Here is a 15,237-nt window from a genome sequence, read left to right on the forward strand (position 1 = left end):
AACAATGCTAATGTGGTCTGTAATTCTCTGAGTAAAATATTAGGCCAATGGATGAACAATCACTCAGTTCCTGATATTTCTTTAGAATATGGCACAGATTTTGGGGCTTTGGAAATGGCTGAAGCCCCAAACGCCACCCTCTTGCTCCACCCCTGTGCATAATAATAATGATCCAGTATCTCAGTAGCCTACATAATAGGCCTAATATTAATAAAGCCATTTTTGTCTGCATTAAGAACTTTAAATTAGTCTATTATCTCCGGGTCCTCCAACTTACTCCCACAGTAGGGTGGCCCTGCCATTCGATAGATGGTATCACCCGCTCATAACCACTGGGGGCGCTGTGGCCTTTGACGCCGTATATTCACCACTCTCCTCCTCTTCTTCTAACTCCTCACAGTCGTCTTTGACTTTGCGACATGGCTGCGTCCAGGGAGGCAGCGTAGTCCACAAGTCTGCAATGTTTATCTACCAAGCTTCTCTATCGTATATTTCTCCATAGAACTGCCGTTCACAGGTCTGAAGGACATGTCGGATAAAGAGGTCGGTAAAGTGAAGGAGAGTCCCGCGGAAAAGGGCTTCAGGACCCCCGGGCTGAGAGGAGCACAGACCACCACTCTGTTCCGAGCTTTCAACCCTGAACTCTTCATTAAACCTGTAAGACACAAACACACGCTCAGTTAGCTGGTCTTTGAGTCAAATAACGCTGACACTTGTTTCTACTGCTTAAAATTGAGCATAACCTCTGCATAGCTAGTATAACATGCAGACATGCAGTGCCAAAATGTTTCAATAAATCATTTTGTTACTCTGTCTTTAAATTATAACATTTTAATTAACTTACAAAATAATTTGTTTTTGTTTGTTTGTTTGTTTTTCTATATTGTCCTCGCTCTTGTGTCGTCCTTTTAATGTTTACAGTTTGGAGATAAATTAAAAGACATGCAGGCAGTGCATAACACCAAAACAGGGACTCTTACACACAAACATAACATTACAAAATCTAGTTCCGGTGTGACTTTTCAAAGTAAAGCAATATACAGTAACAGACGTGGATGTATCTCTATTGTCTGGAAAGGTAAAAGACTGTCGAATTGTCTGTTGTCTGTGCATAAAAGTTCATTATTTACCCATAAATTATTTAAAAAGTCTTCAGTCAAGGACCACTTACTTGCCTTTTTGGCAAGGCAACCTAAACTGGGACCAAGTCATGACCAAGACCTGAGTGTATCAAGACCGAGACAAGACCAAGTCCTGATTATTGCAAGTCCCACATTGCAAGATACACTTACAATAAAATGTAGAAATGCAGACCATAAGTACTTCTCAAACTGATCTGAAAGATCCACATTCCTACAAAAACACCTACAGAAAACAAAGATTCCTCTTTACTCATCTCTTTTAGGGATTCACGATATTGTTTTGTTTTTGTTTGTTTTTTTGTGAGAGAGCAGATACTAACCTGTCCACTTTTTTCCTTACCTAATTTTAGTGATCATCAAGTCTCTTCTGTAGTGGAATTAACATCATATTATGCATGAATACTCTTATCGTGATGGCCCACCAGCAGATGGAGACATGAAATAAAATATTTTCAATGTATGTAATATTCATTCATTATGCAAAATAATCCATAGTAACCAAGAAGCATTGCGGAGGGGACTTTTATATATATTGGAATTTTCTGAGGAGCTGAAATATCCAGAGTCCTCTTTGTGTGAGACCAAGACAAGACAGAGTAAAAATACAGTGGAGTATGAGACAAGACCTTCAAAAAATGTTTGAGAGCAAGACTGATCTTAAGTATTACAACACTGTTTTCTGGAGCTTTCAACCACATCTCAAAGTTTTCACCAGCAAAAAAAGGCTATAAGTAGCTTTGAATTGAGGTTATTTTCTCAGATGTCAATGGAGCTTGAATCCTGACTGTTTTAAGAGGGTTCACAAGGAAACAGTGGCACTGCCCTTTTTAAAATTTCAATAAATCTAAAAATGAGTCTAAAACAATCCGTAGACATCTTGAAATGATTTTTAGTGCACCTTTTTATGAATTGAAAATGTGTAATAATGCAGAATAACCTGAGAAACATCTTTCCCCTTAACTAATTTGGGGATTTAAGCTCAACACCAGCCTCATAAAATATCAGGCAACTATTTTGAGTGACACAAGTACTGTGAAATATATCCCCCAACTGGAAATACCTATCTGTTATTAATGGGTGAGTCATTATTGATTATTTCACTGACGCAAAATGAGATAGTTCATCAGGCTACAGGATAAATCTCCTCCAGACATTCACTGTGACACAACACTGTGTTGTTTTGCAGAATAAACCAGTGATGGCGTTTGGACTGGTGACCATCACCTTGTGTGTGGGCTACCTGGGCTATATGCACGCCATGAAAGAAAACGACCAGCAGCTGTACGAGGCCATCGACAGCGAAGGAGAGAGATACATGAAGAGGAAGACCTCCAAATGGGACTGATGGCACAACATATTGTTTAACACTGTGTGTGTATGTGTGTTTATATTTTGTTATGACAGAGGGAAATTAAAACCTGAGTGGACTGAAACCTTTTAAGTCTGCTCAAATGCTTGAAACCACAGCTGGGAGAAAAAAATCCAAGACAAAATCAGATTGTTTTCAAATTTAGTGCAATAAAAATATCTATGATGGAAAAAAAATTGTAAATAATATTAAAAATGAAAATAGAAGTCATGTATGATATCACTTCATATTAATTTGTTTCTATCTGTGTTACAATTTCTGGATTACTGTTTATGAATTCCTGATTATTCACTTACCCTTTATGTATGAATTATATTATTCTCACTACTGTGCACTGCTTTTTTCCCACAGTCAGACAGACTGATGGGAAGAATAGCAAAATTAAGGTTTGTCTTTGACCACATTTCTTAATACTGCCATTATCCACATAAATCTGTCATGGCCTCAATGAAAAGTAACAAGCCCATGTCACAGGCTGCATGTAATGCATGTGTTGGGTTATGCACACAATAACAGGCACCATGGGGCTGAATTCACCAGCTCCACCAAACAGACATTTTATGTTTTATTAAACAACATAATTAATTCCAAGTACAGCTGGAAAAAAAGCCATGTGGTCTTTCTCTTGCACAGATGTCAGCTCAGAGGAGAATGCTGCTCCATTATTTGGCTTTCTCTTCCTGTAGAGACAAACAGAAGGTGGTGTATGTGTAGGCAAACATTAATTACAGTAGTCTTTTATATCACAGCTCTCAGGTGAAAGTTGCCTTGTTGTAGGTTGAGATATTTAGCATACAAGTCAGTGCATAAAAATGACTAAAACTGGCACTTTCATGAGGTGGAACATAGTAACTACTTAAGTAGCAAATTGAAACTGACAAATCCATTTCTATCAATTGAATTAATAATTAAAGGAGAGTTGGCTTCATTCAGTCATACTAATAAGGGATCATTTGAATTTATCCATAGTCAGTGTATTACCTACACTAAGTGTCTGTCAGCAAGCCCCTAGTTTGGAGAGGCAGGCAGGAGTACCACCATGGTTAAGCAATGTACTGGTTCGATCGGGGACCAGAACAAAATGTATTATAGCTACCAACAAAAAAAATCAATATCAGTTAAAAGCTTTCGTTGGTAATTTTTACAAAAATAAGTTTCTGTCATATTTAATGAAACTTCAACTTCATGCAGACAGTAGTACATGAGACAGTATGTGGGGGGAAAAAATCTTGTCCTGCTTCTCAGTGCTTTTATTGGCATTTGTAAGACTCCACTGCGGCTGAATGAGAACAACCAGTCAGAGCTGAGGAGGCTCTGATGCAACTGTCAATCATGTCAATCACTGCTTGTGAACTGCAGTCAAACTGTCAAATAAGGCAGTGCTGATCAAATATGAGTCAATAGTCTGTAACTGCATTGCCTATTTCTCACCTCAGATGTCTTCAGAAACAAATTTTAGTGTACTCTTTAGCTGTAATATGAGAAAGTTTGCTTCTACCTGTGGGTGGTTCTCAGTTTTGGCTTAACTGTTTCCAACATGGCAGCTGGGTAACAAACTTTTCTTGTGTTACAACTAAACAGTACACTAAAATGTTTTTCTGAAAACATTGCAGGCAATGCAGTAAAAGAATCTTGATTCATATTTCATCAGCGCTGCCTAGTTTGACAGTTAAATTGCAGTTCACGAGCAGTGACTGACATGAGTGACAGCTGCATTAGAGACTCCTCAGCACTGATTGGTTGTTTCCATTCAGCCACGGTGGATTTCAGGCATTGCCATTATAAGCACAAGGAGTGGGAGGAGGAGCATGATCTCTTTTCACAGTCTTATGGACTTAGGTCAGGATGTAGTGACAGTTTCATTAAATATGGCAAAAAAAGAAAAAATCTATAAAACTTAAATGTAGGTTTAAGTGTATGCTATATTTAAAATATTTTCACCACTTTACCTTGTTGTCAGACAGCCCATCTGATGGGGAACTGTTATTTGTTATATCCATCTTTGTTCTCTTCATAGCCACCAGACTCCTTTGACAAAAACTGTCATTTTACCCTGCAGAACGTGAGTTGGTGGTCTACTGCTGCCTCAATCTGTTGGTTAGTTTGTGTTAATGTTTGACTTTGGCATTTTAAAGGGTTAGCTTTGATTCAACAAAGTCACACAGAAACAAACTAACTGACCATGGCAGTGGTAAACCATCAAATCTCCTGCTCTGCAAGGTAAAATTACGGTTTTTGTCAAAGGAGTCTGGTGGCTTTGAAGAGAGCATAGATAATGGCTTCAGTTCCTTGTGAGAAAAGGCTATCTGATGGCAAGGCAAAGAGGTGAAACTATTATGAATATAGTATACGCTTAAACTGATATTGATTTTTTTTTTAGGTGGGAACAATGTTTTGTCGCTGACCCCATCCAAAGCAGTACATTGCTTAGCTTCCATGGTGGTACTCTTGTCCGCTTCTCCAAACTGGGAGCATGCCACTCACCATCTACTGCAGGTAATACACTGACTATGGTTAAGTCCTCATACAACCCCACCTCAAAAAATTCTAACTTTCCACTTCAGATTTAATAACATAATAGCCAGATATGCAGAAAAGCATTTTTAAACAAGGATAGTCAGACTATTTCAACATTTAGTGGATGTGTAGGAGAAGATACCTTGATAACGTTAGCCAGCTCCTGCAGCGTTTGTTCATATCGGGCTTCCATACCCTTCAGGTTCTCTGGTTTGACGATCTGTTTCTGAATCCCGGGGCTCCCTGCTTCCACCACCATCTGAAGGAAGTTCTTCTCCTGAGAGGGAAAACAAAAACACTTTGTTTAACACATCTGTCTTAACATCCTGTTTCTGCCTCTCTCATCCATATTTGAGGATGTATATTAGTTGAAGTGTTGAACCTGAACTCCTAGGAGAAAGGTGAAGGCCAGGCCTGTTTTCCCTGCCCTCGCTGTTCTGCCAATCCTGAACAAAGACAGAGAAGACAAAGTTTCAGCCTGATCACAATATGATGAAGCTAAACTGGACAATATGGAGGATTACCTATAATCCTGTTTCTTGAGCAGTAGTATACATCAACAGCTCACCTGTGAATGTACGTCCTGATGTACTGCGGTGCGTCGTAATTTACAACAGATTTGACCCCGTTGATGTCGATGCCTCTTGCAGCTGCATCCGTGCTGATCAACCTTCAGGATGACATGTTAGTGTAAATCATTACTCATTAAAGCTCACACTACAGGAATTTATGAATAGCTAAGTTAATAAACACAAACAGACATATAATTCCCTATGAATAATAATTAAAGGGACAGTTCACCCTAGAATCAAAAATACATATGTTTCCTCTCACCTGTAGTGGTATTTATCAATATGGATTGTTTTGGTGTGAGTTGCTGGGTGTTGGAGATATCAGTAGTAGAGATGCCTGCCTTCTCTACAATATAATGGAACTATATGGCACTCAGCTTGTGGTGCTCAAAGTGCCCAAAAATACATAGAAAAAACTCAACAGCAAAGTCTTTTTCTAGAAATCATGACCGATTACTCAAGATAATCCACAGACCTTGTTGAGAGCAGTGTCTTGTAGAATCACCACACAGAAGGAACCATGCATCTGCTGCTAGCTCACATCGGACCACTGAGCTAGCTAACATTACAGCTAAGCTGAGGAATGCCATTAAAGGCATACTTCACCCCTCAAGTGACCATTTGGATATGAAATACTCACCTCATGATTTGAATTTATGAAACAAACTTTGTTTTTCTCTCATGCCAACACGGTGAGCGAAGAATCCAAAAACAAACAAAATTCTTGATGAACTGAACTCACAGGGGTCTGCTTTTAACAACAGCAAACCTATATCAAAATATCCATTTACAAACTCTCACACAACTCTCTCGGTGTAATCCAAGTCTCATTTATCCAGTCATATGCTCAGTTCTTCACAAACACATGCATTGTATCGGTCTCCAATGACTCCAATGACTCCAGTGACCAAAACAATAACTTTACCTCACTGAATGCAATAGTTTCTGCTGCTGCCTCAACTGGTAGTTTGTGTTACTGTATGACTTTGACAAATCCAAACTAACCCTTTAAAGCGCCAAAGCTCAACAGGCATTTTCTCAACATTTGAGATCTTAGTTCACTGGAGGCATGCAAGAATTTTTTCCCCCCACAAATTCAATGTAACACGGGGTGAGAAAAATTAGCTTATTTTTGTTACTTTGGGCCATCACCTATTCTCTCACACAACCGTCATTCTAAAAGACACATGGACTCACAGTTGGATCTTTCCTTGTTCAAACTCCTTCAGTGTCTTCTTTCTCTCAGCAGGAGAGAGTCGGGAGGAGAACTCTGCAGCCTGAACTCCACCAAACAGCTGCACCAGCAGGTAAAGTCTGAGGAGGAAAACACAGTAAGGCCATGCTGAAAGAGTCCACAGCACTTGACGGTTGAACATATGTAGATGGTTTCAACAGTGTTGCTTGTTCCAACCTGTGTGCAGTCTCTCTGGAGTTGGTGAAGCAGAGGATGGGGCTGAGCTTCATGCGCAGGATGAAGTGGAGGATGAGAAGGGGCTTTTTGCTTAACGTACAGGGCACATAGTACTCCTAAAAACACAAAGGTGCAGTCAATAACAAAGTGACACAAGTATTTTATTATCATTATCTGACACCACACTGCTCTACACTTCCATGTGTGCCTGTGCTTCTTCCTAAAGGTCAAAGGTCATCTCTTACCGTCAGACCCTGGGGGAAGTTAAAGCGGCCTTGTTCCTGGGTGGGTGCTGCTGCTGTGGTGTTGTTGCTACCGCTGATGCTGTGGATGGAGCTGAAGAGTCGGGGCTGGTGGAGGCCCAGCTGCTGCAGCTTCTCTGGGTTCTGTGTGAGTGTGGCAGAAAACAGCAGCTTCTGCAGCGGCATCTGAGGTGGAGACAGACTGAAACGGGAAACAGATGGTTTCTTACAGCACTGCAATTTTAAAGCTCTGTCAGGTTCTACAGCTGTCTATTCTACAGCTACACAACCCCCTAACACCCAGGCCACACCGGAACACCTCAGACGTGGCTCAGCTGCGGCTCATCTAGGGATTCAGAGTCTCACCTTATTTTTGCCAAGTGACGTGCTTGGTTTGCAGCAGAAATAAACACTGTAAATGATCTGCTGATATTTACATCATACCAGCAACATTACACCTTTCACCTCTGTTTCAGTGTGTACGTCTTTAGAATATGTCAAAGACATTTTTTCAACGTAACACTTCCTGTTTCCGTTTCAAATTAAAACCCCTCTTTTGTGCACAGAATCTGTCTACCACAAGGCTTTTATTGTGAAATATGACTTGCAGGGCTCCATACATGCAGCAATGCAGCAGCAACACTGTCTGTGTGAACACCATATGTGTGCTAGCCACAGCAGTTCAGCAAGGTCATGCACAGGCAGAGGTACACAGCAAGGGCCCAGGTCAGATGAACTTCACAACAATGAGAGGGATGCAAGGTCACAGTGACCTTGACCATTGACCTATGACCACCAAAATCTAATCCAATCATTATTGTTCATCATTATTGGGTCCAAGAGGAAGTTTGTGCCAAATTTGCCTCAAGGTGCCCTTGAGATATCATGTTCACAAGAATGGGACAGTATGTACAGACAGATGGATGGACAATACGAAAACATAATGCACAGCTATACAAATAAACATTTATGAATTAATGGTCCTGACTCTACTGTCAAAAAGCAGATAAGCATAGTTCTTGAAATGTTGAACTATTCCTTTAATAAAAATGTTGAATCTTTTAACATTAGTGCCATTCTATTAAAAATAAAACTGCATAAATGAAGAAAAACACATACCTGAGTCTCTGTCCACTGTACAGAGACTCTGTCGCTTCAGGTTTGAACTCACACTCACCTGGCTGCTGTGACATGTGCCGGCTCCGTTCTCCTGAAGATGCACATGGCTTCTGTTCCACTTCCTGATCTGTACACCGCCTTCACCACCTGGCTGAGCCACGACTGGTGCATGCTGTCAATCATCCTATCAGCCTCGTCAATAATCTGAGAGAATGAAAGTCCTCCACTTTAAAATAAATGACACTAGTGGTAGATGGCGAACAATGGAATTCAATGTCGGTTATATCTGCTGTGCTTTGTCAATATACTGGTTTAAGTTCTACGGGTTTTAAGGACTCACAAGAAACCTGAGGTGTTCCAGACTGAAGCCTGAATTCTTGTTGATGTGATCGACCAGTCGACCTGGAGTGGCCACAACAATGTCTGCTAAACTGCGCCTCATGCCGCCTCTGGAGGAACAATCAGAACACACAGAAAAGACACAGTATAGTGAGTTTTTTCCCCACATATTGTGCAAATATCAAAATCCGATCTGATATTTATATTTCCCTCCTTAACAGCTGCAAATGTAAAGCCTGTATGTGTAGGATCTATCATCTTAATTGGTGTACCCAGTGGTAATATAGAAAAAGACACCACCTGCGATCATCAAAACATACCTCCAAGTTTAAATGCACCTTTAAATCAAGAGCAGCACTAGAGAGTAAGACAGTTTCACTTTTGGGAGAGTCGGTAACAAATCCTCTCTCTCACTGATGAGTAGCTGAAGTCATAAGGAATAAAACAGACCCTTGCTCAATTCAGTACACTCTAGGAGTTTCGTTGCTACAGCCATACTTGGTCTGGTATGACCAGTAGCTTATAATGGCTTTTGTGTAATTTTGTCATAAGTAGTTTATGAATTCTTGAGCTATGGCCAGAAACATTTTTTATGAAGTCGCAGTGACCTTTGACCACCAAATTCTAATCAGTTTATCGTTGAGTCCAACTAGATGTTTGAGCCAAATTTGAAGAAATTCCCTCAAGGTGAACAAACGTACGGACAAATGCAGCTGCTGAAGCACCCCCATTATAATGAAGCTGAACTCACCTGTGTTCTGACAGTGACGCCTTCTCTGCAGCAAAAGACTTCTGACCAGCCAGCATCACCACTTTCAGAGAGGTTCCCTCTGCGTATGTTGTGAACACTTTGCAAACCTGGACAGGTGAATATCTCAGCTGAGCTTTTTCAATATACAGAATAAATGCTTTGACAGTTTGCAAACAATGATGATGTGCATGCAGTATGGCAATGGCAGTATGGCAGGGCGCAATAGCTTGTCAAGGTATGCAAGGGAAGTACCCTCCAAAGATCACAAATACTTCCTAAACAAACTGACTTGATAAATAGTGATTGAATTCCAGATCTGTGTACTGTTAGTGAGTTGATAGAAGACCAGTGGCCAGATGTATTTGGTGTGGAAACCTATTATGTACACCAACAAGAATATATGAGCATACAAGTCACTCAGTGCTTAGTGTCAAAATACCATGACATAGACTCAAGAGTTCTGTGTCTTGAAACAGAAACCTGCCAAGCCAAAGACAAGGACACAAGACCAATATGTATAAGGTTTGGGTTATAATTAGCAAACCAGGAAACTACGTCCTAACAGGAATTTTTACTTGCATTATTATTGTGTATTGTTGGATAGCTCAGAGCTCGATTATACAGTGTATAGTGTTATGTTTTACTGTAACACAAGAATCTTTGTGTCATCAGTCAAGGTAATCAAAATGTTGCAGCCATAGACGCTGCAGGGGCTTCAGTTTATTGAGAAACTGTGTTAACTAAAGGGGTTGGATTTACCAGAGGCATATACAATATTATTATAACAGGTTGAATATTGCGATAAAATATATTGTGATTTATTACCGTTTTTCAACTGTAAATTATGTCCCAAAAGGAAACTTTGTAACCATCTGTTTTATCTCATAAGATAACGTTTTCAGTGTGTTCACCTCATTTCAATCATTTTATTTGGACTGAAAAAGCAACTGATTTTGATATTTGTGTGTAACTATAGGATATTTGCACACAAAAATACTGCGATACCATGCTGTCGTGATCCTGTCAGAATTCAGTGGAATTTGAGTCCGCTATTGGAATATTAATTCTAACAACTGAACACGCAACAACAGGACTTTTAAAAAACGTTTTAAGCTTGCACACTTCCATTGCCAATATGCACACACATGTTTTTGAAGACACCTGCTGTAAAACAGTCCATATAGCAAACATCATTGATTATGTTTTTCAAACTTTGTTGTGAAAGATTCTGACCTGCTGAGCGAGCTCTTTGGTCGGCAACACGGCCAGAGCCCGGACTTCACACACCACCCGCTCCATCAGCACCTGATGGTAGAGATCATCTTTAGTTAGTATGGAGAGTTTCTGCATGTTCGCTCTTCACACATACACCATGCAGCAGTGCCTTTGCGTACTGTATGAATCTCTACTCAAAGGTGGTGGTGGGAAGCTCACCTGTATGACAGGTATGACAAATGCAAGAGTCTTGCCACTGCCTGTTGGTGCAGATACACAAATGTCTCTGGGCTTGTAGCCACCTCGTCCAATCAGCAGCCCCTGCTGTGCGCTCTCCAAAATGGCCGGGATGACCTCTGCTTGCACTGTCAAAAGGTCACAGTATTATTCACAACTTTGTTTCTCAGGCATGTATTCAGTGCACTAATGGTTCCCTAACCTTTTCAAATCACAACATCCCTTCACAGTGACATTTTTCTACCCTCACTCCCAATGCCTACACCCACCCACACACCACATGCACCCTTTTCAGCTACAGAGACTACATGTATTATTATAACATAACTAATAAAGCAGATAACACTGATATAACAGGTGTGATGTATATAAATTAACATTAGTGTTAAGTGAAATAATACTGGCCTATTCTCGATCACTTAGAGCTTTGGAAACCTGCTGCTGAATACATATATAGATAAGCTCCGTCTCTTTACCTGGAAAAAGATGCTGAATTCCATTATTGTGTAGTTTTTTCACAAGCACAGCAGACATTTCTGGGATGTCACTGATGGGAACCAGGTTGCTTTTAATGTCTCTGTGAATGACATCAGGCTGAGCAAGCCACTGAGGCAGGACTCTGTGTACCTGTGTAAAGAATAATACACACACTAATATTTACTGTCTAACATAGACTGGGCCTGAAAAGTGAAGCCAATGTATAAGTGCCTTAACCCTGCATTCTTGCTAATGTCCAGCAGGGGGGCGACTCCACTGGTTGCCAAAAGAAGTCCATCTGTTAAAGTCTCTGGAGAAATGACCCTACTTCTCACTTGATTTATTTTCTCAATAAACATTTTCCTGATGAGTTCATGCCCTCAGTCACTAGTTTCAAGCCTTCTTCAATACAGCATGATGTTCAATTTGTAAATTTGCATCCCATTCAGAGTAGTATCTACAGTAAAGCAGTGTATGCTTTGAAGCGTGGCCGCCTTGTGACTGACAGTCACTATCACAGCCACCTGTCAATCAGTTAAGAGGCGTTACAATGTGTGCTTTGAACTTCTTTTTGGGTGTTGTCCATGTTTTAGTCTTAAAACTTTGACCCTTTCACACTGTTTTCAATTAATGACAGTTGGTACATTTTGGTTGCCTAGTTCAGTGTTTGGTTGTACTGTAGGACACTCTAAGGGGTCGGCTGTTCATTTTTTTCAGTGAGTAAATTTTTCTAAGCCTGTTTTCTTCGCTAGCCAAAATTAGCATCGTATTTAAAGGTCCAGTGTGGAGGATTTAGGGGGATGGTTTTGCAGAAATAGAATAGAATATTAATAACTATGTTTTCATTAGTCTATAATCACCTGAAACTAAGATTCATTGTTTTTTTTATAACCTTTGAAAGAGCCATTTATATTCCCTCGCTCTAGATGGGGCCTTTTGTGTTTTTTTCACATTGGCCACCCTAGTTCTCGTACATGCTTAGCACACAGGAGAAGTTTCAGTTGGTTGCAATCTGCAACCTCACTGCTAGATCCTACATACTACCTTTAATGTCACAATTAATGTGAATTCAGCAGGCACATTGATAACTATGATAGCTAGCTATCTACTAGCTATATACTTCCAGTTTAGCGCTCCACTAACTTGAGTGGGAGTTTCCAAATGTTAATGGACCAAATAGATCAAATTCACATAGTAAAACGAGTCATTTTGAGGAAGTTGTGATGCTCAAAAATTTTTTTTTACTGATTCACAGGCCTCACTTTCACAGTGTAAGTCTATGGGAAAAAGTCTTCTTGGACCACATAGCATCATGTGATGGAGGCTTACACAAACCAATGGGTGACAACACAGTGGCTATGTCCACTCTTTCTATACAGTCTATGATGCCCACAGAGGATGAATACTAATGATACTGGCAACCCCTGAGTCTATCTTAAGCACTACCAACCTTCTGGACAGGTTTCTTCACAAATCCTCCCAGAACTGTGAATCCAGCTGGAGCAGAAGTCTTCTCTGTGGTTTGTTTTATTGTGATATTTTCTGTCTCTACTTTCTCTTCTTCTTCTACTGTGTCCTCCTGTCCATCTTTTTCAGTCACAGGAGTGTCAGAAAGACCTTTAACAGAACTGCCTAAAATAAAATAAAAAATAAACAAAACAACAGGAAAATCATCCCATGTGAGGCATTTTTTTCTTGTGCAGATAGCATTCACATGACAGGTCAACATCATAATTCTGAACAGGCCATAACTAAACTACTGCAGTGAATGTCACTGCTGCCATATGCCATGAGGGGTTATGCTGCAGCCTGTTTTGCTGGTGCCAGCTGCAGCCCTCTCTCAATACTGGACCAATTTTTTTTTTAAAATTGTTGTTCCCATTACTAACTTTGACAAAAAAAACATGGGAAAACAGGGTCCAGGTTGAAAAATAATAAAGTTACCCTTTACAAGCTCCATGGGGCTATAGGGAACTGCAGAGCTGGTAATAATTCTCTGTCACTATGAGTGACTGCCCTCTGGTACGCATAGCGATTTGATCCATTGCTTATTTAAAAAACTCAATTAGTGCAGCTTTAAATGATGCAGTTAGGGATGTGGGTAAGCCTACATATTTGGCATTTTTGTACCACAATTTTTTGGTACATATTAGCAGACATTTCAAAAGGCACCCAACTGTCTGCAGTAAACTAAAATCAGCTGATAATACTGGCCATGCCAGTGTGTCAGCCAGACTCTAAAAGGCACAAGGCACAATACAAATGTGACAAAATGTCATCATATCCTAACACTCATCATGTGAACGATATGATACAGTTATATTGCCCAGTTTTGTTCCAACATGTGAATATATAGAAGAGCAAGCACACACCTGACTGATCCTTTTTCTTCTTCTGTTTCTTATCTGCAGCTGTCTTGTTCTTCTTTTCCTTCTTGACAGGCTCATCGTGGTCATCAGAGTCTGTAACAAATGAAGGCACCACCTCCGATTTCCTTTTTTTGTGCTGCTGAGACTCCTCACTGCTGTCCTTGTCAACTTTTCTTTTCTTTTTGACCTCCTGCTTTTCTGTCAGTCCTTTAGGTGGTTGTTGTCTCTGTTCTGTTAAACTCTGTTTCTGCTTCTCTTTTGCCTTCTGCTGCAGTTTAGCCAGCAACGCCTGAGACCGAGACTCCTTTGAGACACTCCCATTTTCCTCCTCTCCCAGATACCTGTGAGCAACATGACAGAATTTAATGTTACAGATTCCTCAGTCCACTTCTTCAGCATAAGCACAGAACAGCAGCTTTTGGTCAGTTCAGCAGCTTGTGACCTTAGAATTACACTGCTATATCTTCATTTGTGTCAAAAATTAGTTATTCACAAAACTCTATTGTTTTCATCTGTTTTTTTATATTCTGTTTATGTTTATATTTATCAATTAATGTCCATATAACTTGAAAAAAGAAACTCAGTTTTGCTATCTGATGTGAAAAAATCTGTCATTGTTATCTTAGAGGCAAGATACATCCATGTCACTCCAAGGTCATGTACTAATGACAAAAAAAGCAGAGACCACCGATGCTGATACAGAAACTAAACCTACCTGTTAACAAGAAACAGAGACATCTCAACAGCAAGATGAAACGCTCCAATAAAGTTTTGTATAAATTCAGCTCTCCCGCATTTGAAAATGAATAACACTAATATCAGTTAACCACGTCCTGATTCGCACTGCTTCTATAAAGCACTGTAAACGTTTAACTTTTACTGAACTACAAAAATCTCCACTTTCTCGTGTGTTTTGCACATTGTTGTAGATGCGTTTTGATGACGACACACAACGATGTCGCGTTTTTATTCGTCACCAGCCTGACGCTACCATAATTAACTTGATTTTTCGGGGGGAAAATTCAAGTAAAAAAAAATTTGCTTTAAGAGCTATTTGCCCATACACGGGATATTAAACGTTGTTTTAAATACATTTTTAAAAGCACAAAATGAGCTAAAACTTAAGCGAACTTCCTTTTTTCCCACCACAGTCCCACATGGATCTGTCCACCCGATGACGTTGTCCAATCAGAACAAAGAGGTAAATTTTAAACCAGAGCCGGAGCCCCATTTGAAAACCTAGGAAAGGGAGTAACGTTATTTCTGTGCTCGTGTTAGTTACGTTGCCAATTTAATGTTAGGTGGATGACTAACGTTATTGAAAAGAAAAATGACCGAAGAGTCGGCTGTTAAAGTATGTATTCGAGTCCGTCCGCTTATTGCGAGGTAAGTTTTCTGCCAACAGCTAACGTTAGCGTCAGAGAGTTACAAGTTAGGAGCAACCGCAAAGTTGCCTGACGTCAATGCTAATGCTAAC

General features: G+C 40.1%; 3 protein-coding genes and 1 long non-coding RNA gene across 16 annotated transcripts in view; 3 read left to right on the forward strand and 1 right to left on the reverse strand.

Moving 5' to 3' along the window:
- Nucleotides 1–374: 374 nt before the first annotated feature.
- smim8 (small integral membrane protein 8) lies at nucleotides 375–2,721 on the forward strand. The gene is made up of 2 exons (XM_050058530.1): nucleotides 375–657; nucleotides 2,329–2,721. The coding sequence occupies exons 1-2, from the start codon at nucleotides 529–531 to the stop codon at nucleotides 2,485–2,487; spliced, it is 288 nt and encodes a 95-aa protein (XP_049914487.1). The 5' UTR covers nucleotides 375–528; the 3' UTR covers nucleotides 2,488–2,721.
- Nucleotides 2,722–3,063: 342 nt separating this feature from the next.
- Nucleotides 3,064–14,699, reverse strand: ddx51 (DEAD (Asp-Glu-Ala-Asp) box polypeptide 51). The gene is made up of 16 exons (XM_050058484.1): nucleotides 14,476–14,699; nucleotides 13,764–14,101; nucleotides 12,842–13,023; nucleotides 11,391–11,541; nucleotides 10,897–11,042; nucleotides 10,696–10,767; nucleotides 9,463–9,569; nucleotides 8,713–8,821; nucleotides 8,431–8,576; nucleotides 7,257–7,455; nucleotides 7,012–7,127; nucleotides 6,798–6,914; nucleotides 5,597–5,698; nucleotides 5,411–5,474; nucleotides 5,171–5,305; nucleotides 3,064–3,191 (listed from the first exon to the last, which is right to left on the reverse strand). The coding sequence occupies exons 1-16, from the start codon at nucleotides 14,496–14,498 to the stop codon at nucleotides 3,174–3,176; spliced, it is 2,025 nt and encodes a 674-aa protein (XP_049914441.1). The 5' UTR covers nucleotides 14,499–14,699; the 3' UTR covers nucleotides 3,064–3,173.
- Nucleotides 4,869–7,370, forward strand: LOC126398892 (uncharacterized). The gene is made up of 4 exons (XR_007570828.1): nucleotides 4,869–5,007; nucleotides 6,850–6,907; nucleotides 7,022–7,141; nucleotides 7,238–7,370. It is a non-coding gene; the product is annotated as an uncharacterized LOC126398892 (long non-coding RNA).
- Nucleotides 14,700–14,987: 288 nt separating the features above from the next.
- Nucleotides 14,988–15,237, forward strand: part of cenpe (centromere protein E) — a 31,759-nt gene continuing 31,509 nt past the window's right edge. For all 13 annotated transcript variants that reach the window (XM_050058446.1, XM_050058452.1, XM_050058453.1 and 10 more), the window contains exon 1: nucleotides 14,988–15,146. In XM_050058446.1, the coding sequence (XP_049914403.1) occupies nucleotides 15,091–15,146 (56 nt within the window). In that variant the 5' untranslated portion in view covers nucleotides 14,988–15,090. The remainder of the gene's footprint in view (nucleotides 15,147–15,237) is intronic.

The sequence above is a fragment of the Epinephelus moara genome, chromosome 12, assembly GCF_006386435.1.
Source record: "Epinephelus moara isolate mb chromosome 12, YSFRI_EMoa_1.0, whole genome shotgun sequence".
Classification (NCBI taxonomy): domain Eukaryota; kingdom Metazoa; phylum Chordata; class Actinopteri; order Perciformes; family Serranidae; genus Epinephelus; species Epinephelus moara.